At 42.2% G+C, this 23,658-nt stretch overlaps 1 protein-coding gene across 1 annotated transcript; it reads left to right on the top strand.

Annotated features, from left to right (window-relative positions):
- Nucleotides 1-5,342: 5,342 nt before the first annotated feature.
- Nucleotides 5,343-22,896, top strand: ISX (intestine specific homeobox). The gene is made up of 4 exons (XM_083400854.1): nt 5,343-6,700; nt 17,167-17,318; nt 20,118-20,234; nt 21,149-22,896. The coding sequence occupies exons 1-4, from the start codon at nt 6,514-6,516 to the stop codon at nt 21,386-21,388; spliced, it is 696 nt and encodes a 231-aa protein (XP_083256980.1). The 5' UTR covers nt 5,343-6,513; the 3' UTR covers nt 21,389-22,896.
- The last annotated feature ends 762 nt before the right edge of the window (nt 22,897-23,658 follow it).

Raw genomic sequence — 23,658 nt, 5'->3', positions numbered from 1 at the left:
ACTGAGCCCCAGGAAGCAGAAATAAGCTCTGCCAGAGGGAGCTTGGAATTAGGAGGAGTGTCAGACTTCAGAGAATCCGATCCCTCCCATGGTAGGCAACCAAGTATTAGATAAACAAGGAGAGTTCTTACCAAGTCTTTTATTCAATTCACAGAGAGAGGCTTGGAAAAGGTGCCTCTTGTAGTAATGGCATTGCTCCGAGTGAAACCCCACACCCTCCGTCTCTCCCATTATATGTCATTCCTACAGTGGCTGATCTGTGCCTTCTGCCTCTGAGCTCTCTGCTCTCCTACTTTCAATGCCCACTGGGTTCTACGAGAGGGGGGTCTGGCATGTTTCTAAAGACACTGAGTCTGTCAGCTGTCTCTCCCCTGGTGCTTCTTCTTCTTCCTGCTCCTCTCCCATTATTTCCCAGCTTCTCTCCTCCTCTACCTCTGAGCTACGCCCTCCCACAAACCACTGTTGCAAATCTCTACTGTCTTCCTCTTCTCTGGAAAGTTCAGGAGGAGGGAGAGGTGATCTCCACCTTTCCTCCTCCGCTGTCCAGTCCCTGACAAAGAGGTACTCAGGAAAAGCCCAAGCTGATCTCTATTCCCTTATCCCTCTGTAAGAAAAATGAAGCACACCCATCATTCTGCTTGATCCCAGGACAAAGTGGAGCTGCATGTGAATCTTCACATGTAGTCTATGCATGTAATAATTCTTGCATAGTGCCCCTAGCTTTATACACACATGCATGGGAAAGCAGCAGATCCAACACCATCACACCTGCGCCAGGAACCACAAAAATGTCCAGGTGGCACTGCAAAGCTGGCCATGGGATCAGGGATGCCAAAAAGAAGACCTTTGGAAACAGAATGTACATGAAAGGACAAGGATTGAGAAAGAGCCCCAATTTAATTTAATTATCCTTCTGCTGAACAATGAGCGTGGAAAGGGAAATTCTCACCATCCCAGCGTAAATTAGTTTCTTACCGATCAACAACTGCAGTGGTTGGAAGCCATCACCAAAAGTGTATAATCAATTATCTAGATTCAAACCATTTAACATTTTCCTCTCTCTCCCTACCACACAATAATTATTATTGTTATTATTTTATCATGAAGTAATAGCTTTTTGAGGCCATTTCACCTTGATGGATTACAAGACTGCCTTAAATGTCAATTGATAATAATTATGCCATAAAAAGCACAATAAATGTTATTGGTTTAAACCCACAGTGCCATTCTATTAATATTTCTAATTTACAGGCTCGTTGGGACATTTTACAGAGACAATGGGGGTAATAAATCCCAAGGGAAGGCTGAATGAGCTGTCGAGTAGATTGTCGGCAGCCATTAAACTTGAGAAAGTTAAAAAAAAAACCTGGCCCAGGTACAGCCTAAAGTCCAACAGGACACAAAACTATCATTGTGAAAATATGATGTGTCTCAGGGTCAAACTACACATGATGTGGAAGTTGGAGAACTGGAACTCATAACATCTTATTGAACATAAAGCAGCCAGGCAAGGTGACTTTATTTTATTTTTAACCAAAAGGGCATTGGGAGATTCTATCATGTGTGGCAGATGGGCCATAGAGCTTCCCCCAGAGACTTGGGAGGGCCACCCCAGTAGATCCACATCTTGTGGAGGACCCATATTCCAAGGCTCGACCTTGTCATGTGTCAGCCACCACCTGAAGGCTGAAAAGGGAGATACATCCAGTGCCTAAGCCAAAACCAACCTACATCTGGAAGCAATTGTCTTGCCAAAGGTGGGTCTTCTGTTTGGAATTCAGAACCAATACAAACCACAAGTGAGTGAGAAGAAGTTTATATTCCTAAACATCAAGCAATATATACATACCAGGTATGAACTATCTGCCACTTGGAAACCTTCAATAAGTGGCGAAGTGACTCCCCCAGGTAGCCTTAATTTGCATGGCCCTGCAGTTCATGCATGAGCTTCTAAATCACTCTGCTCAAACCATTTGATTTTATAGATAGCCACCTCTTTTTAATGCTCCACCCTCCAACAACTATTTGCAACACTAAAAAAGGTTCCCAGCACTAACCTCCCAGACTGATTAAGACAACTGGGGGGGGGGGCTTCACCTCCTCCCAACTGATTAGGACATCAGAGAAGGTTCTCACACCTTCAAAAACTTAATAGCTGCCAGAGAGAACAGAGGGAGGAAGGGTAACCATGTCAGAATCACTACCTCCTCAATATACAATTGGTCTTCCAGTTCAGATTTTCCCATATAGCAATATAGTTGTGGCCAGAACATTGTCTTGTCCAGTTTGTACACCTTCATAGACTAGCCATTGCTACCCGGAGGGGTCGCTTCAAGTGGATCTGCAATGAAATGCTAAAAAAAGGGGTCTCCACTCAGTTTGTCTAAACATACAGCAAGCATGCTTCACAGTAAAGAACATGGGCATCTGTAGACTGACTGCCAGAGTTGGCAGACTTGTTTTCCTGAAGCCAGATTCCCAGCTGTTTTATCAAGCTATGAAGTATTCTTAAGCACAGTCTCCTTTTCAATGCCAGAGGAGAGGAGCACGTATATGGGGGAAGTGTTTGCTGAGGAAGACGCTAATTCTTTGTCCTTAAATAATCATGGATTGTTCACATACTGGCTGACTAATATGCCTAGATCCCTCTTTATGTGCTTCCTTTATGTTTCCCGAGGAAAGGTTGCACAAACATTTGCTGTTTTACAGGGTAACAAACAGAGTGGCTTTGTGCGTTACTCTGTAGAGGACAGCCCCGTACTAGGAACCATCATCAATGGTCAAGGATCATGACTGTTGGATTCCAACATCAGAAGGGCCGCAGGTTTGTCACCCCTACAAAAAATAAAATATTTATTTCCTTAGATGTTTCTCCTTAGATGTTTCACATTTGTCTTTAGATGAACATTTCAGTGATAACCAAGGCCCTTGTTGCTTCCGGCTCTACTTGTTTCAGACAAATGGAGTCATGTGTTGATATTAAGACTGCAATGCTAGCTGTTTTCAGCTTTCTTTCTAACACAGTAGAGCATAGTTGCTCACCACTGTCAGCATATACTCACCTTTAGCCATACTAACTTATTTTACTCTTCTTTAATATCTATCTGCACCTAAATGGAAGGAAATGACAAATGGGCTATGTTTTAAGCAGTACTGCTGTGTTGAACTCTAAGACTATTTATTTCCACTTCTCTAGGGACTTGCTGAATTGTCTGTATGTTTTCTGTTGTAAACAAAATCTGCCCTTTTCCCCTTATGGGGTATCCAAGAGCCCGTATAGAGGCCTTACGTGGGTTCCTTATTGGTAGGAGAAAATAACAGAGGCCAACCAGAGAATATTGAGAAGCAAAGCAGCTAGTAAGCCTGATCTTTATTGATCTGTTGCAACAGGGTGCTTCCCTCACACGCAGGAAAGAAGGAGGACCCTGAACAAAGGTCTGCCTGCCCTTATATAGACATTTTAAATTCCCTGCCCTGGAGCGCAAGACCACCCCTCCATACATCATACATACATCACAGAAGGGGTGTAACCCAAGACCACCCCCCACAAAAATCATACCTACATCACAGAAATTTGAGTGGTGTTGTTTTTCCTGTCTGGCAGGTTTTCTGATAATGCCTTATCTGATTGCCTTTCCTGGTAGTCTGCCCACTCCTTTGAAATCGTGATTGCTATTACCCACTCCCTGAGACAATGGGAAAGTTCCCTCACCCCTCCCTCCTTGCAGAGAAAACATTTGGTCAGTTTGGGAGTCAAAATGGTTGTTTGGGAGTCAAAATGGTCAGTTTGGGAGTCAAAATGGTTTCAGGGAGTCAAAATGGTTTCAGGAAGGTCTGTGCTGCTCCAGACATTTATGAACATTTATTTATGTGTGTGTGTGTGTGACCTTAAAATTCTTATAACAATATGTACCTAAATATGTAAAATTGTGATGGCTTCTTTTTTTCTTGTGAAGGAGGGAGGGATCTAGTTTTTTCCTCTTAGTTTTTCCTCTTTATCTTTTTGTTCTGCTTGCATTCTGATTTACAATTTTTAAAATGCCATTTATTTCTTTTAAAGAGCGATGAGATACCTTGTCTCCCAAGGGAATGAGATAAAGGCAGCAAGATAAACATCAAACAAGACACTGATAGAGCATCAACAACGGGGCTTAGGCTGCAAGAGTCCTTATTCTTGGCCTTTACAACAGGTCATGGATCATAAAAATGGAGAGGGCAAAAAGCTTCTGCAAAGGAAAGTAAGGCTAGATTATATGTTCTTGGATGGCAGGGAGCAGGTATAGCTGTTCCCCATCCACCTACATGGCAGCCTCTTCTTAATGAGAATAGAGCTGCTGTGAAGGGAAGGGGAGAATTTGCAGTGCCTTAATTAAACAGAGAGATGATTGCTGGCAGGATTACCGGCTTCTGTGAAGTAATCCTGTGAAGAAACCAAGCCAATAACCCCTCCCCAAACACATTTAGAAAGCCATAGAATGTTTAATCAATCAAAGGCATGGTTATAGAAAAATGTTTTCGCCTGGCACCTACAGATATGTAATGAAGGTGCCAGGTGACCCTCACCTGTAGGTTAACCCAGTGTGAGGGACAATGGCTGCATTCATTCAAAGGGGTCTGTAAAATACCTTGACAGCAGAGTTGTTCCATATAAACAGAATCAGATTAACTGCAATACGCAATAAAACAGGACCTCAACAAAATGGGACTTCTGCAAATTCTTGGGTCTGCCTGGCTTTATTATCACTATTTAAATCCTGCCTTTTGACCTAAATTGCCTCTTCTTGGATGATGATGGTGATTCATTGTGCTCCCAGGCTGCAATACTATAGACGCTTACTCGTAAGGAGCCCTCATTGAATTCAGAGGTACTTATTTCTGGGTAAACATGCATGAGATTATGCTATTATGTGAGGAGGCTTATAAGATTAGTTAAAACATAAAATTCCAAATGAAGTTATCTGCAAAGAACTGATAAAGGATTGGTGCTACTTTAGTTATCAGTCTGAAAGATAGTCAATAGCCTATCTTGCTTTGTAGAATAGAACTTTGATTAGTACATTCAGGCTGAAATCTTATGCCCACTTATTCAGGTCAGGACTAAGCCTCGTTGGAATGAATGCAGTTTACTTATAAATAGACATGCACAGGACTGCATTGTCAGGGTAAAAACCTGTGCATACTTCTCTATGAATAAAATCCACCCAAAGCATGGGATGGTGATGTTAGATTAATTGAATATACACATTTTATTCTGCCTGACATGCTGGTCTTCCACCATAATTACTGTCCCTGGGCAGCTAACTTTACCAGCCCTTGGGAAAAGCCAGAAGTCTTTCATCTTGTCAGGTGAGTTTTATTGCCACCTTGGTTACACAGTAATTTCAGACTAAGCTATACAAAGAATCATATGATGGGATATCAGGTAATTGGACAAGTAAGAATGGTCTGTCAGTACAATTGTGGGATAAAGATAATGAAAGGAACCAAAGGGAAGAGCCAACCAAAAAGGGAGTTGACTTTCATAGGTGGGGAGGGGGATCTTAGCGGAATGTACAAAACTTCATTTAAATGTGTTAAAAACAACAAGAGAAATCCAAAGGAGTGGGAGAGGAAGATGAGCCTCTGAAGTTCTTCTTCATGGAGCTTACACGGAGAGGATTCTCTAACCTTTGGGATGTTTTTCAAGCAAGATCTGTCGAAGTATTAACAGCAGGGGAAATGACTCTTCCATTTGCTCAGGCATTCTAGGAATCCTTTTATATATTTATTTTTCGTTATTGCCATTTCGGCAAAATCCTTTTGCAAAGCAGCAGTTTTGGGACTTTTTGCCAGTTGTAAAACTTGACAAAAGATAAAATTCCCAAATCATTTCAGAAAGGATAAGTAGTATGAAGGTCCCGAGAAGCTTGTTTATTTATGCTCAAGACTTTCAAAGACTTCCCAAATAACCTTGAAGAAAATTCTATTTACTCCAATTGCTTTTTCAAGTGTCATACCGCCTATTGGTCGAAGAAGAATGTGCTGGTTCTTGTTTGTTGATCTCTTTGGAAAGAATAAAAAGGAAAGTAATCATTTCTAAATTCTTTCTTACATTAAGCTTTTCTTTAGTGGGTCTTTCTAGCAAGATCTTGGAACCGTTAAGAAGAACACTCCTCCTCTTGGGATTACAATGAGTTTGGATGTATGAAGAGGCTTAGAAATTTAAATGTGGGGGTGTTGTTTTGATAGGGGTGGGGCTGCACACACTGCTTCTATTTGGTTGTCATGCTGTTACTTCTGACTCAATTTTTTTTTCTAAATATTGTAGCAGATTTCAGGGATCCAAAAGAGAAAGTGGGCTTCATTCCTCCTCCCATTTTTTGAATTAGTCTGAGTAGGTGTCAGCAAGGAAAGAGAAATCAACATTTATTTGCCTTTTCCTTGCATAAAATGAACAACAGCAAGAGTGTGGTATACACAGTATATTCTCCATATCATCATATATAAATTTGACTCTGCGCTTCCACCTTCATAATGGAAAAAAAGATGAGTGACTCAAAGGAACGTGACAACGGGGAGAGGCCCATCCTGCATTTTTCTATTGAAGAGATCTTAAAAAGAAAATCCAGGGAGGTCTGCTTACGCACGACGACGATCTGCAATAACCACGCTGAGGAGGCTCAAATCCTCAGAACAGAGCCAATTTCAGAAACGGCTAAGGGTAAGTAAGTACCGCTGCTTCTAGTTTATGAAACTTATATGAGCCTTGAGCCTCTTATGCCCTTGATCCTCTTATGCCCTTGCATGACTCCAAAGTTTGATTGCTTAAGACAGCCACCAGCCACAATTTATTTCATGACTTAATATCATCATACTTAATATCTTCGCATTCAAAATTACTTTATTTATGATACCAACGTATAACCCTTTGGGCAAGATGATGGAGGGGTGGAATTCAAATGTGTTCTCCAGTCGGCAAAACACTGGAATAGGTTGGCCTGGCTAGGGCTGCTGCGATGTTGCACCTTTAACAGAAGTGCGCTTGGCAGAGGTTCAACGGGTGCAGCTTTTCCCAACATGAAAATGCATTGATGACATCCCTTCTACTTGAGAACTTTGACAAGCTTCATACAACGAAGCCAAAATGTTGGTCTTTTTGTTCAATATTTGATCTGGCAACCCTACAATATATGTACAAGTGCAGGTGAAACGGGAAAGAATGGAGCGGGGGAGGGGTGTCCTGACATCACATCCCGACACTATGAAATGAATTGAAATTTGAAATTTCAAGCCACTTTGTTCCATATGAAAATCGCAAAACTGTCAGCCTGAGATTTCAAAAAGATGAGATGCTTGGAAGTGAAAAGGCCCTGTGCTAACATACACAAAGGCAAGCAACTGCTAATTCTTTAGGAAGGGCTGTGCAGTGTGAAAACACTGTAATTAGCAACTAAGACTGGAAGACCTGAGGTGATTTCTAGTGTTGGGAATGTTTACTTCTGGGTGGCTTCCAACATATATAAAAACATAATAAAACATTAAACATCAAATCCTTCTATGATCTATGACAAGATTAATCTAGAGCTGTTTTTCCAAACGAGATGATTTTGCTGCAAAAAAACTTACTTCCGTGGTGAGAAAAAGGGCATGCATAAAACACGTACATGATATCCTATAGCAAAAGGAAATATCTGTTTTACGCAGTTTATGCATGTAGCAGACAGAAACAGATTTAGGGGCATGCAACCAGTTCGGATCCACGGAGTGCAGAGCCTCGGAGATGCCTCAGGAGACACCACAACTATTATTTATAATGAAGAGAGAGAGGCAGGGGGCACCAAATTTTGGCTTTGCATAGGGCGCCATTGAAATTCGAGACCCCAAGGTCCACCACTGTGGTGGAGACCCACCAACAATTGTGATTTCCCACCATTTATTAAGGGTGTTCGCTGACTCCATGCAGCCCAAATTATGAAGTGAATCAGATTGATTCAGGGAAAGTTAGTGTGCTTCCAAGTCAGATCACGCAGTTAACAAGGTGCCTTAAGGCAGATCAGGGATTTCCTACACTTCCAAGTAGGGATGGAATGAGCTGTCAAGTTCCATTCTCTAAATTTCTCATTTGTCTAATATTAACTTCAGCTTTCCACATTTCTGCAGCGATTTCTGGGTTTTTTTTATTATAAAATCCTCATGAACATTATCAGAATTTTAGTGTGACTTTTTCTCATGTAATTCACTTTGTACATTCTTTTCAGTGCTGTGTTCATTTTTATGCACTTTTTCCTAATATAAGCATTTTTGTAAACATTGGTTGACCAATAGGTTGGAAAACTACATTGCAGAATTCGAATAAGCATGAATTTCAAATGATGGCTATATTTCGCTTCCCAAATTGTTTCAGAAAGTATGAAATTGATAGATTTGGCTTCAAATGCAGACTGAATTGAATTCCCCCTGTGAACTGCCCTGAGACCTGCGGGTTTAGGGCAGTATACAAATTTAATAAATATAATAATAACTGTCCAAAAATGCATTAGGGGGAAATCTCATTCAGTCAAGCCCGGGCCTTCTCCCACATGTGGAGTCATCGCTTCCATAGACAGGGCTAACTGGTGTATTTCCTTTCCACCATCACCTTTGCAGCTAATGGCCTGAGAGCAGTTTCAGCAGAGTTGTATGAAGCAGAAATCTTCTTCAAATAGTACTCCAGTAACAAAAGATCTATTGTAACTTTTTTTTCCTAGGCTCCCAAATTTGCATCTGGCTTTCAGTCTGACTTTTCAGTCATTACTTTGAACTAAGGCTTCCAGAAGTGAATTCAACCATCCTATCTTACATCTTGCTGCAAAGGCTGAATCCAAGGCAATTTGAAACAAACCTCAAAGCCATTTCTCTCCCGATTAGTAACATTTCTCTCAGCCTGCGCCAGGCTAAAATGTCACAATTTCTGGAAGTCAAATGCTACATTTACCAAAGTAAAATGTCATCCTGGCTCCAAAGACCTCCCCCCGCCCAACATTCTGTGCTTCACCTGCTCCACTTTCCCTTTTCCTCAAAGAGAATATTCTAAAGGGTGCAGAGAAAGTTAACATTTTCCTACTCATGTTTTAAAAGCTTATGCAAATATGGGACTAGAAAGGAGCTGAAGAGACTGGCATCTTAGTATTGTCAGTCAGAAGGGTCAGATGGAAAACTAGGACCCATTGCAAGAGCTTTTCGGAGTACATTTTTACCCCTGATTTCTTAGGACAGTGCTGACTGGGGATGATGGGAGTTGTAGCTGAAAACATCTGGAGGTCACCAGGTTGGAGAAGGCCGATTTAGGGTCACCGCTTCTTCCTTTTGTCTAGCAGGCCTCCTGTTCAAGTCCATCAGGCCTATCATCACATGGAAGGAGGGGTTCTAGGCTTATTTCCTCAGTTTGAGAATGTGGCAGTGTTACTGGGTAGTTCAGAATCTACAGAATTTCCATCCTGAGGGAAACTATCTCAAGGCAGGGCAGTGCTCAAAATATCTATCACTAGCAAGACACAAATTGTTAGCACTGGTTCCAATCTGATCAGAAGCTGGAACTGAGGTATGGAGCTGTCTTGTACCAAGTTAGACCCTTGGTCTATCTAGCTCAGAATTGTCTTCAGGAGACATGAGTCTGTCCTGCCTGGAAATACCAGGGATTGAACCTGAAGCTTTTTCCATGTAAAACATGCTGTACCACTGCAAAGTGGTCATGCAACCTACTTTTCAGAGGACAGTCCTCTATTTTCGAAGGTGTCCTCTGTTGAGGGGTTGTCCAGTTCAAGTCTGATTTAAAGAAATCATAAAAAGGAACTTTGAAGTTACCCATCCGCAGTTAACAACACCTGGTCAGCAGACTGAGCAGGCACACATTGGTCACCTGGTGTTTCCCCCACTATGGTGAGATGTATTATATTTGGATAAAATGAGAGATTCGCAGGAGGTGGGTGATTTTCTTCAGGACCACAGCAAGGAGGGAGAGAGTTCGGCTTTATCTCCCAAGCCTAACTGCCTAACATGGCTGCTATTCAACATTCCTCCCCAGCCCTTGCTAGACCTAACTGCAATCTGAAGCCGTGGATGCTATTTGCATTTTTTTAAGTGCACATTAAATAAAATTAAAAAACCGTAACTTACTGTACTGATTAGCTTGGCTCTCTGACTCCTATCCAATACCTTACCACTGAGTTAGACTGTACTCAAGTCCTGTTTGTTGGCTTTCCATAAGGTTCTGGTTGTCCACTGTGAAAACAGGACAATTGTCTAGATGCACCCTTGGCCTGATGCAGCAGGACTCTTCTTACATTTTCTCGGACTCTCCAGTTCCCCTCAGATCAGCCTATATAATCCAAGCAATGTGCCATAAGCAGAGAGGCATAAAGGTGCAAGTTAGGAGAAGAACTACCTTCTCCTGCATCTCCTGGGATTTCACATATGCAGGTCACATTTGATAAGGCTGTTCGGTAAACTTATGATCACAGCTGTAGGGCTTCTGCTAATAGACACTGGGTTATGGGACTGTTTTATAAATTAATAACATTGTTGACCATTTCCTCTCTAACATTTTTTGTGGTTTTATTGGTCTTTTCCCAAACTGATCTAAGAACTCGTCATTGCAGCCCAAGGATTTGATTTCTTGGTGTGTGTGTTTTTATTATTTCTTGGCTAAGAATTGAGGGCATGCCTTTTATCTGTTGTTTTAACAAGAGTTTTATCTTATATCAGTAAGGAGCAGAGGCCAGGTATACTGAAGTAATGACAAAATTACACTGCAGGAATGGAAAGGGAGCAGGAAACCTGATTGAGACAGAGATCTGAAAAAGGCGAGAGCCTCTGATTGATGTGTAGAGCTTTGTAGGTACAAGTAACAACAGATAGCAACAGGTAGCTTGTAAATGGTCTGACAGAGAAACCTATAATAAATCCAACTTCATTCTATAGTTCTGTTTCAAAAACACAAGTATCATCTGCTGTATATTTTGGAAAGGTCTGTGCAGAGGGTGTGGGGCCGCTGGGCACACTGAGCCCCAGGCCTCATTGGGCTAAGCTGACCAGGGCCCCCCTGTCAGGGACCAGCTGCTTTTTTGGTTAGTTTATAACTTTAGTCTCACAAGACTTCTACCCTGGGCAAGCTCTGTATGAGCTATTTCTGTTCACTATGGATAACCAAATTTTGCGTGATGGTTTCTGAGATCAAGGAGCAGACTTTCATCTGAGATCAAAGAGCAGGTTTATGTTGGGTGCCATTTTGATCAAGACAGCAGACTCGGCTTTTCAAAACTGCACTGATTTTAACCAAATTTTGCATATCATTTGCTGAGATCAAGGAACAGGTTTTCTTCTATGTTTGGATATAGTTGGGTGCCATCTTGAATCAATATGGTGGAATGAACCTCTCATAACTGTACTGATAAGTAAAGGTAAAGGGACCCCTGACCATTAGTTCCAGTCGTGACCGACTCTGGGGTTGCAGCGCTCATCTTGCTTTATTGGCCGAGGGAGCCGGCGTTTGTCCACAGACAGCTTCCAGGTCATGTGGCCAGCATGACTAAGCTGCTTCTGGCGAACCAGAGCAGCACACGGAAACGCCGTTTACCTTCCCGCTGGAGCGGTACCTATTTATCTACTTGCACTTTGACGTGCTTTCGAACTGCTAGGTTGGCAGGAGCAGGGGCCGAACAACCGGAGCTCACCCTGCCACGGGGATTCGAACCGCCGACCTTCTGATTGGCAAGTCCTAGGCTCTGTGGTTTAACCCACAGTGCCACCCATGTCCCATCCACAAATTTCAGCACTGCACTGATTGTTTGGTTTCTTAGAATTCCCAAGCACAAGGTACAAGGCTGTTAGTTAAATGCAAGAAGGGCCTTGCATGATCAGACTCACCTAGTCCAACCCTCTGTTTCTTACAACAGCCAAAAGCCCCCAACAGGGCATGAGAGCAATATCGTTTTCCCAATCTTGCTCCCTAACAACTAAGGAAGGTTGAATTAGTCTATTTCCATCTGATGCCACCTGTCTTCACTGATGCTTGTCCCATTTCCACAACAATCTGCATTTTTAAAAGAAATGCAATTTTTTTGCAATCTGATGTGTGAAATGGACCTGAACCCTGAATTCTAAGTCTATATTTGCATCCTCAGGAGAGCCAGGGACAGCTCCCAAGTTTGGTGCAGTCCTTGGGCAAGATGCCCTTGTTCAGGGTGGAGATCCTCAAGTAGGATTAGTCTTTGTCACTTTCATCCCTGGCCATTCAATTGCCCTCTCCCACTTGGCCCAGTGCACAACACTGCTCCAAAGGAGAGGGGAAGTTGCGAGGAACTTGCTATTCCTTTCCCTTGTGTCGCCATAAAGCTTGCTGGGTTGGCCTGAGAACTGGTTGGGACAACTTCACTGCTCTCATATAGTTTTGAACTTCTTAGCCTAACCTTGGACCTTGTTCCTAGCTTGGTTTACTCCTCCGTCCTGTTTGTAGGCGCTCTGGGACAGAATTAGCTTTTCTTGCTGCTGTTGCAACTATAGCGTACTTCTCTTCCTCTCAAGTAACGGCCTTTGGTGTCATGTCTGGAGCAGGAGGCAGGACGCAAAACTATTAAATACTGGGAAGCTCAGAAGCCTCTCTACAAATGCCCCCCTCCTTTCCAGGATGAGAGTTGCTGTAAATTTGCCAGAAGCAAATCCATTCCAACCATACCAGTTGCCAGCACATCCTTGCTGGCAATGAATTCAAGGTGTGTTTGGCCTCCAAAGGTATCTTCTTCCACACTGCATTTGGTTTCAGCACACTGAACAGGGACCTTCACAAAACATGGTGAGCATTTCATAGCTTTGCATGAGGAAGGGAGGAGTTGGGGAAGGAAGGGAGAAAGAGACAGAGAGCTCCCAGTCCTTCTCACTATCCATTCCCACTTCTCATGTGTTGTTGTTTTTTTTCATTTGTTTTTGTTGAATGATTCTCTGCTCTTAGTGCCTGGGGCCTTCTGCTTACTCTCTGTTCCAGCCCTCCTCTCCAATAATTAAGCAATCTATGATTGGCGTCTGGGTAAAGGCAGCTTTTTGTCTGAAAGTTTTGGGCTGAAAGAAATGAAATGGAGCCTTTAAACGTCCCAGCATCCTGCTGCTCTATTTCTGCAATGCCTCAACAGATAGCAGCAGGATGCTAAATGCTATGCTTCAGTAGCAGAAGGCTGTACCCTGAGCAATTTGTATGTACCCAATTAGAACCATTCTCCCTGACTACACTAGTCCCTTTTAATAAGGGGTGAGAAGCTCCTTTAATAAAAAAAATTAGCCACAGCACCATACTCCCGCCTCGTCGTCTCTCCACATGCTTTCTTAAATTGGAAAGCAAGCTCTTTAGCTTGGAGGAGAAGCCCCAAAGCAGACATATCTCCTTATGTATACAAGCAAATTTGGTTTGCTTCACTGAAGCACAGCATGGTTACATCCTTTTTTTATATTTTTAATGAACTGGCTGACCTGTACTTTCATGGAAGGGCCAACACTTTAAAAAGCCTTGCCACACCATTCAGACACCAGTGGCTGTGATTGGGATCACCTTTCTGAAGAAGCAAAGCTGATGTCATCTTCACCATCGCTGACAGCACTAAAACTGGCCTCAACATCAGCAACATCATCATTACCAGCACAATATGTAAATATATGATAACTCATAGCAGGGCAGAAGTGGGGGACCTTTTTCTAAGCCAAGGGCCATGGTAGACTTCCTGTGGTAGAGAGGGCCAGTCTCTACAGCAGATAAATGGGTGTTACTTTTCCCTCTATACAGGACTATATTCTAGCCATGCAAAAGTCAGAGGTTTGCACACATGCATCTATCTAGGCAGGCAAGAGGCATCATTACAGTTCTAGAACACATTGCAAATGAGCAACAGCAATTGAGGGGGACATGGAGCAGGACCAGTGCGGATTGTGACCTGGAGAGAGTCCCAAGAGACCTGGAGGTCTCTAGGCCTGAAATACCCTGAAATACCTTAGGGACCACTTTGTTTCATACCAGTCTGTCTGCAGCCGAAGATCTGTGTGGAACTGATGAGCCTATTTGAAATACTACAGCATGCTAAGGTTGCTCTTTGTTCCATGAAAGCATTGGGACTTTTGCTAGAGGTTTCAGGATCTACATTCAGAAAAAGGAACTGCACTCCTAAACCACTTAAGCTTTTATTCTGAATGACTTCCCTGCAGCTTTAAAAAAATGCATTTGAACATCCCAAGCTTTTGCATATGGAAACATTTCAAAAAAGAAATGGTGTCTTATTTCCCCAGGGATTCTGGAGCCAAATTTGTAAATCTGGCGTTACGCTCAACATTCTCTAGCCTTATATCCTCCTCCCACATTCTTTATTAGACAGTAATTTTGAGCGCTGTTGTTTGCTGTGGGATCTCCGAAGTTGAAATCCCAAAGGCACTTACAAATATTCGGAGCTGCAGTCAGAGAAAATTTCACCTTGTGGGGGTGAATGCTAACACAGACGTGCCACTTCTTTCTTCCCCTTCCTCTCAAATATCTCTCTCTCTCTCTCTCTCCCTCTCTCTCTCTTTCTCTCTCTGAAACATAAACAGAATTATTAAGTTTAATCAAAAATGCACCATCTCACTTTCCTACTGGCGAGTTCTTGATTAGCTGACTGTAACTATATCAGCAGCAATTTCATTTGGAGCTGAAATCAAAGCCAGTCTACTCAGACTCTGTTGGCCCACAGCTGACCTCAGGTTATTTTATTCTTTTAATTTGATGAGTTCCAGCTTTGAAAAAAATGCTCTCAACAGGACTGGCCCTCAAAAACTCTGTGTGTTGTTGTCCATATACAACGAATCAGTAAACAGCTTGTCACACCAAGTGCAGGAAGCAGCAAGACCTAGATTACCTTAATATCAACAACAGTGTTCTTTTAGAGCAGCGGTTCTCAACCTGTGGGTCCCCAGATGATGTTGGACTATAACTCCCATCATCCCTGAGCCCTGGCCTTGCTAGCTATGGATGATGGGAGTTGTAGTCCAACAACATCTGGGGACCCACAGGTTGAGAACTGCTGTTAGAGACATCTGCAGTAGGACACCCAAGGTGGTGAACATCTGTACTCTCAAGGGTCAATCTGTTCTCCAGACAATGGCCACTGCCAGTATTCTGTGGGAAATCTTCAGCCTCATGCTGCAAATGTAGGTTTGTGCAACTGAAGTAGATCAAAGCACTCTGGTGAATTAGATCTACTTTATAAAAACATACTTTTGTGATTAGGAAAGTGGTGGGCCTCAGGTTGGGGACAGCTGGGAGGGGTGGCAGATCTGGGGGGCAGCAGCATACCAGTCACCACCTCCTTCACTTGTCCCCCACCACCTCCAGCATATCCTGGCCTTTCTGGGCTGCCTCCAGTCACCTCAGGCAGCAGTGGTGGGGGCAGAGGAGCAGGCAAGAGTGCTATTTTCTGCTTTGCCTCAAGTGGCAAAACATTCTTGACCCCTATAGTTTCTAGCCCATGTAGATTTTTGTTAAAAACTGATAAGAACTTTCTTCTGAAACAACTTGTTTCAACAAGATTGAAACTTACAGGACTCCTGTCTTTAATGCATTTCTAAGGAAATGTTTGCTTATCTCTGATCACTGCCCTCATAGTGTCCGCAAGACTTAGTGTGACTGGCACTTGCTCCTTGAGGCAACTTCAAGAGATGCATCTAATGAGCTGTATTTTGATACGCTACTTAAAGGTCCAAGGGTTTGAGACGGAACTTTCTGGTACATAAGATTCATTCATTCAATCAATCTGACCCTTCCTTCTGAGATGAGCCTGTGATGACAGTATTCATTACGATGGATGCTTATATTTCTGCCTAACTTGCAGCCACACTGAAAACTGAGCTTGTAAGATTGTCGTCTCAGAATATCTTCCCTTCAGCGTTACCCCCACCAACCATGTGCATCCTGCTACTTGCTGTAAGGCTACAGCTATAAGATTGTGTTGTTTAGTAATAAGGTGACTGAGGCTAAACATAATAAGTGATAAAAGTGTGCCTAATATGTGGTTGAGACTGTGACTGACCTACATGTCAGCAACTGCTCATTATTAGATGCCACTTTGCAGGCATCTATACTCAGTGCCCCCTTGTTAGGGGCAGGGTTGGTGGAAAGGGCAATATGGACAGGAACTGTAGACTTGGTCCCGATCAAGCCTTCACATATAGCACTTGCAAACAAGGCTTTATATCTCAGCCTAGCCATCCTCAGTAGCCTGTTGTGATTTATTGTGACACATGAATTACTTGAGATGTGTATGTGTTTGATCTTTCAAAAAAAAAAAAACAACAATGAGATGTGCTTGGTAGAATTGTGTAATAGCCACAAGACTTGGCTTGATTTGATCATGTGTAAATCAGCCTGGTTTTGCTTGGGAGTAGCTTTTCAAGTGTGTAATAAACATCTCTAAGCTTAAGAAGACTCAGGCCCCTGCATCAATTCAGAGGCTGACTAGTTCAGTTTGGGGATCTGTGTCTTCTTTGACCCCCACCCCTCCACTATTGGAAAATCAATATCCTTTTGACAGAAAGGGTTAAAATTTGTAAGCACAGTAGCCCCTCAAGGATGTGTAAAGTTTGCCAAATTATAGGAAGATAGATCCTGGGTCTTTTGTGCTGGACAACTGTAAGATGGGGAGATGGGTCCTATCTATACTTTTTATTTGGGGCCATAATTGGATAAATCCCACTCCTCTCAAAAAGGAAACCAACCATATTCTTTTTTTCCCTTAATCAGAATTCAGTGGTTTGTTGCTTTTCTGGAGCAGGTTGCCCCCCTAGCAGGAGCAAAGGAAGGGGGGTGCGGCAGGTGCAGGCCACCCTGGGTGGCACCACTGATGAGGTTGACAAAATGCCTGAGCCATGCATCTCTCCTGGCAGAGATGCAGCGGCTTGGGTGCGCACAGGCTCTGCGCTGCCCAAATGGTCCACCAGCTGCCTCCCCCTCAGCTGGGTGACTGAATGGGATGAGGCAGGCAAACTCTGAAGGCCCCGCAGTGTTAGCTGCCTCTATGGGTGGCTTGTGCCACCCCAGGCACCCGAGTGGCTTCCTCCGCTGCTGCCCCCTAGATCAACTTCAAACACGCCCCTGTCTTATAAAGATAATCCTCTAAAATACCTATTCCTCTGTTTGTACAGATGAAAAGAAAGGGAAACGAAGGATCAGGACAACATTCACAGCAGAGCAGCTTCAAGAGCTAGAGAGGATCTTCCACATTACACACTACCCAGATGTTAACATCCGCAACCAGCTAGCAGCAAAGATCAATCTTCCAGAAGCCAGGATCCAGGTAAATTGTGTGTCCCTCTGATGCAGTCCAATACATTTTGCTGCCTGAAGCAAACTAAAGTGTGTGGCTGTAAATATTCTCAGGAAATGGGTAGGATAGAATCCTCCCATTCATTACAATCCATGTGCCTGGATGTATTGGAATGGGCCATCTCTTTTAATTAGGTTGGTTCTCAGATCCTCTAAATCAGTGTTTCCCAACCTTTGGTCTTGGGCAGCTTTTGGACCACAAGTCCCATCATCCCTGGCCACTGGTCTTCCTAGCTAGAGGTGATGGGAATCCCAAAACAGCTGTAAACCCAAGGTTGGGAAACACTGCTCTAAATTAGTGGTGCCCTTGGTTCCATCAATTCACTCCCAGTGCCCCCTATAAAAAGCATTATTCAGAAAAGTGGTTTGCATGGCCCACTAAGGAAGGTAATAACACCATAAAATTCAAAACAGTAACTGTTCATTGCATATCTATTCAAAATCCAATCAAAGCTATTTAAGTAATTCAACAAAATGGATGAGCCAGTGATACCAGCTTTTCAAAGTTTGAAAATCAGTTGACACCTCCAGCAACATCCCCCCCCTTGCCTCTTAGTGCCCCCCAAGATAATCCTAGCACCCTCCAGTGGGTGGTACTGCTCACTTTGAGAAACGCTAGATTGTTATATTTTAATGACTATAACCTGCTCACCATAAACATTTGTGTCGTGGTTCTTTTTAGTGGCAAAGCCCTGTTCTCATCACCATGTGAGTTTTATTGAGAAATAACTTTTAAAAATGATCTCCCAGTAAGCAATCTCCAGTGCCCTGCATTTGTAGCTGAATTCATTATATTTGAGCTTGTATTCAGTTGCAAAGCCATGTGCTTGATAAAATGTTCTGACCACAGTAGCCCCAGCATGTCCCACTTTCAGGTGGAGATAAACAAACCCACCTTGGCTCACTATCAGAATGGCTCGTAAAAATCAGCAAACAGTTCATTGCTTACTCCAAACCCAATTTTCCTGAGGCAGTTCTTCAAAGCAGCCCCCAGCAAAGCAAGAGCAAAACTTGTTTTTGAATTTAAATTCTTAGATTAGATGAGAAGACACATCTCTCCATCTTGTTTAAATGATCATATCTAAGAGCCATTTCACAGGCAAGGCTTCCCCCCCCCCACACACACAAGTGTTTCATAGTGTGGGGGGGGATAGAGAGCCTTCAGATATGAATATCATGCGCATATATTCATTGTCAAGAAGTGTACACTTATTCTCAGCTCATTGCCAATCAAAAGAATGAAACCCCAAAAAATATCATTTGCATCTTGGTCTCAGTGAATCTGCAGGGTTGAATTTTCATAAGATGTCACAGAATCATAGAATCAATGAATTGTAGAGTTGGAAGGGACCTCGAAGATCATCTACCCCAACCACCTACAATGCAGAAATCTCAGCTAGTCAATCAACCAGCTACAAATCCACCTAAATTTGGGTTCCTCACTAGTCCTTCTGGTAGTCTTCACCATTTGTAATTCCACAGGTGTTCAAATTAATCTCTTTCTTTTTAAAATATTTTGCTTTTTGTTTTTTAACAATTTTTCTATACATTTAAATCATTTACAATTTTTGTGCATCTGAGATTACTTGAATCCCTGGGTTTACTCCCCCCCCCCAAAATTTCCAATATTTATCTGTTCTGGTCTGTCTATATATTTTTCAGATCCATTTTGTATCCATTTTTAACTTTAGTCTTATTACATTATAAGTGTTATAACAATCCTGCCAACGTTTTTAAATATCTACAGTGATCTTTAAGGTACTCTATAAATTATTCACACTCTTTGCTGAATTTCTTATCATCTTGGTGTCTGATCTTCACAGTCATTTTTGCCATTTCAGCATAGTCCATCATCTTGATTATCCATTCTTCTTTGGTTGGGACTTTCTCTTCCTTCCATTTCTGGGCGAAAAGCATTCTTGTGGCTGTCATCGCATACATAAACAGTCTTTTCAAGTCCTTTGGTATTTCATCTCCTATTATTCCCAATAAGAAAGCTTCTGGTTTGTTTGTTGTTGTTTTGTGACAAAGGTTGTCTTAAACATTTTTTTCTAATTCATTATATATCATTTCCCAGAATTCTTTTGCTATTCTGCATGTCCACCACATGTGATAGAATGTGCCTTCTTTTCCCTTACTCCTCCCAGCATAAGTTGGAAGTGTTTTTTATACATTTTTGCTAATCTTATAGGAGTCAAAAACCAACAGTATATCATTTTCATATTGTATTATTTCAGCGTACAAGCTGTGAATTATAAATCCTCCTGCCACAACTTTTCCCATGGGTTAAGTTGTGTGTTATACCCAATATCTTTTGCCCAGTGTATCATTACTGATTTGACTTCTTCATCCTTAGTATCCCATTCTAACAGTAGTTTATACATCTTTAATAATAATTTCTTATTGTTTTCCAATAGATCTTTTTCGAACCTTGAAACCAGTCCCTTTATCATTCCTAAATATATCACTTAGTGATATTGTTACCAGTCCATTAATATGTGTTTTTTATCATATTATCAATTTTTTTCAGTTTCAGTTGATTTTCAACTTCAGTTAACAGCTCTTTATAGGTTGCCCATTCCCTTTTCATGTTAAGTTTTTAAACAGATATCACCTCCAATAGGGAGAGCCACTATGGCGACCACAGGTGTTCAAATTAAAATCCATTTAGTTCTTATATTTTACCAGAAACAATTCTCAGTTGTGGACACATTTATTTCTTCTAATATATTTTTGGTTGATGTCATTTCTTCTCTTCCCCCACACATAGATCTGGTTTCAGAATCAGCGGGCAAAGTGGAGGAAGCATGAAAGATTTGGCAATTTTTGTGGTCTTCAGCATCTAACTGAGGTTGATTTTATCCCAGCTCCAAAGGCAGAGACAGTAGTGAGTATAAATGACCATCTGTAAAGGGAAGACCGACCTTGTTAAACTGAGACTTTTTGTACATATAAATTGTACTAATTAAGAACAAATACTGAACCTTGAAAAAGCAGGTAATAAACACCCTGAAATGTTTCTGATTAACAGTTTTGGGTTAGGCACTACTTGTCATAGTTTTGCATAGAATTGTGGGTGTTTTTGTAAAAGCACAAATAGGCTTAACAGTAATAGCCTTGCACAGAGAGGCATCCAAGAGTCTAGCACATGTTTTAGCTAGCAACACTAAAATACCATGAACTCAGACCTTGTTATCCATTCTGGCCTACAAACCTCAAAAATACATTCCTTTCTTCACCCTCCAACCCCATCTCTATGGAGCTCAGAGTTTAATGTCTGCAGACCATGGCTAATACAAACCAGAAACTGAAACAATAGTCTGAGCTGTGTCTGCAAACCATGGTTTTGATTACTTCAAAACTTCATCTCTACACAACTGCTTTTTCTATTCTAATCCCAACACGTTCTAAACCCTGGATTTACATGTTCTGCAAAGGCTGGAACAGTCTGACAACGCAATTCTATTATTGTCTACTCAGAAGTAAGTCCCACTGAGCCCCTGTACAGGGCTGCAGCCTGAAAGAGTTATTTGGTTGGCAAACAATATTTCCGTCCCGTCCTCCGCCCACACAAACCCTTGCAATCACCAGAACAAAATGATTTCTTTTCTCCCTTACTGATTGCCTGTCACTATATTTTAAGGACTCCATTTAGAGGTACTCTCTGAAACTTTGTTGCTTTTTTATTGCTAAACACTGAAGGGAATTGATAAGGCGAGTCGTGTGTTGCTCATAAATTGCACCCGGCTAAAAGCCTGCATTAGTGCGCCTAAGATTCTCTTTCTATCTGTCTTATGACAGGGTCCCTGCCGAGTGCCATGCAGCCGTTGTGACCTAGGCCCCCACCCATGGCAGTACTCCTCGATCCAAGAGCATTCCTCATTTTCCTGGTTACCAGACATGACGCCCTGTGCCCTGCTGCGCACGGATCCAATGGTGTTCTCAAAGCCTTATCTACTCTTTGACTACCTCCCTCAGTACAGCCTCCCACCTCTGTCCTTGAAACCAGCATGGAGGCATATTGGTGGCAATTTCACATAGAAGAGGATGAGGAAGGAAGAGCTACTGTGCTTTGTAGCATCATCATTGAACTAGCCTGTTGCGGTGGACTTACATCAGGGAAACCTGCTGGATTCAGATCCCCAAGTGGCTACGAAAGTGGCTAGGTGGTCTTGAATTGATTGCTAGAAGAACATATAGTTGCTTTTTACAGACTCAAAGGTCCACCTAGCTTAGTATTACACTGACAGGCAGTGGCTCTCCAGGATTTCAAATAGGACGTCCCTCTCAGACCTGCCAGGAGATGCCAGAAACTGAACATGGGACCTTGTGTATCATAGGAGCCAACTCCTAGGGGCTGAGGCTCCTTCGCCTCTCCCATAAAATATTCGAGGGGACCGGGGTCCCCAAAGTTGATGGACTTTGCCATTCAAATCGTATGTGTGTGTCACATCTTGTGATCAATTAGGTGGGGCTTACCTGGGCCCATCTAATCTTTTATTCAAGTTGGCACCCTTGTTCTGCATGCAAGAAAAATGGTCCACTGCTGAGTTGCAACCCTTCCCCATCTCTCAGCCTCACCTACTTCACACTGGTGAGGATGAAAGAGGGAGAAACCATATGCGTCACCTGGAGCTCCACAGAAGAATGAAGAGATGCAAATGTAATACCGATAATTGCTGGAGGAGAATTCAGCTTAATACAAAGCTAAAATGCTTCTCGTTGACCTTGAAGAATGAATGCTGCTTGACCTAAATGAGAAGCAATTATAGAAGAAAGCCAACACTTCTTCCATTGAAGGACTCTGCTTGAAAAAAATATCACTTTCTAGGTGTGGGGTTAATATACCAAATGGATATTGCATTGCAATGTCTGTTGGAGAGTTGAGGCTTTACACAGCCCTAAAACTGATGGATAACACTGTTGCAAAAGTGGCCTGGGATGATGAGATTTTATTGGTCAGTGCTGGAGGTGTGGAATCACCTTCCCTCTTCGGGAAAAGCGCTATTATTCCGTTAATCAAACTGGACAATCTAAAGCAGTGTTTCTCAAACTTGGGTCCCCAGATGTTGTTGGACTACAACTCCAATCATCCCTGAGCTCTGGCCTTGCTAGCTAGGGATGATGGAAGTGTAGTTCAACAACATCTGGGGATCCAAGGTTGAGAAGGGCTGAACTAAAGGATAAGGCTGTTGGATTCTTTGCCTTGCACACTTTGTGTTAGTTGTGCTTGGTGGGCTAAAATGTACATTCAAGAGAAGGGATAAAAACAGCAAGGTAGCTTTTGAATAACCTTATTTCTGTGAAGTGAGGGATGAGGGTGTTTGCTTTATTGTATTTTGAACCTGAAATAATGGCTTATAGATTAATAGATGGAGGGGGGGAGATTAATAGATGGAGGGCGAGACAGAATTATATTGGATGAAATACTGGATGTCTTGCCCTGTTGCATTAAGGAGTGTCTTTAAATGATTAAAATCTTTATACAAGGAAATGGCTTTTTGTGTTGTTGGGGTTTCTCCAGTGCTGAGGATCAGTGAACCACAAAGAACAAAATCAGAAGGAGCCATGTTGGAGGCAGAGAAATTTTGAATTCTCCCAGAATTCCTGTGTGCTTTTACAGGAAAATAGAAAGCTGCCCCATGATAATTGGGCCAGGTACACAAAAGTGAGGTTCCCCAGGTGGCACAAATACCGCAGGCTAATAGCGTAAGAAGCACTAGATGTAATTGACAGAAATAGGAATACGTTTTCAGGGCCCTGAAGCTTGAAGTGATATGGGTGCCCCTTTACAACTAGAAATGAGGTTTGGGTAACCACTGTTATCTTCTTCAATAAGGTTGTTCAGCAACGGATCACCATAATTTAAAAAATAATATTAACTAACTACTCAGATTAACTACCTCTCAGATTTTGATTAAAATTGCTGTACTTTATTATCTCATATTACATGAAGCACATTTTACAAAATACTCTTTCTGATTTTTGTAGCAAAATATTCATGAGAACATGGATTTGGGACTATGTCTAGCAACATAATAATGTCTGACACACACAAAGAGCTTCCAGTCTCTTAAAAGCACTCAGATTCTGCAACAGGGATAAATGAAATGAGTGTGGTTAAAGAAATCTATGCAGATTGTCCAGATTTCAGTCATGTATTCTGAATGCAAAATGTGAGGATTTTGGTTGCAGAATTTGAGGTGGTTCAGAATTGTGTGTCCCCAGCATGCAGGAGAGTCTCCAAAGACTGAGAGGCCTCTTGATGCCTTCCCAGATATAAAGTGCAGGAAGAGACTTTCCACATATTT

Source organism: Podarcis tiliguerta, assembly GCF_965153285.1.
Source record: "Podarcis tiliguerta genome assembly, chromosome: 10".
NCBI lineage: Eukaryota > Metazoa > Chordata > Lepidosauria > Squamata > Lacertidae > Podarcis > Podarcis tiliguerta.
This window is presented reverse-complemented; position numbering and strand designations above follow the sequence as displayed.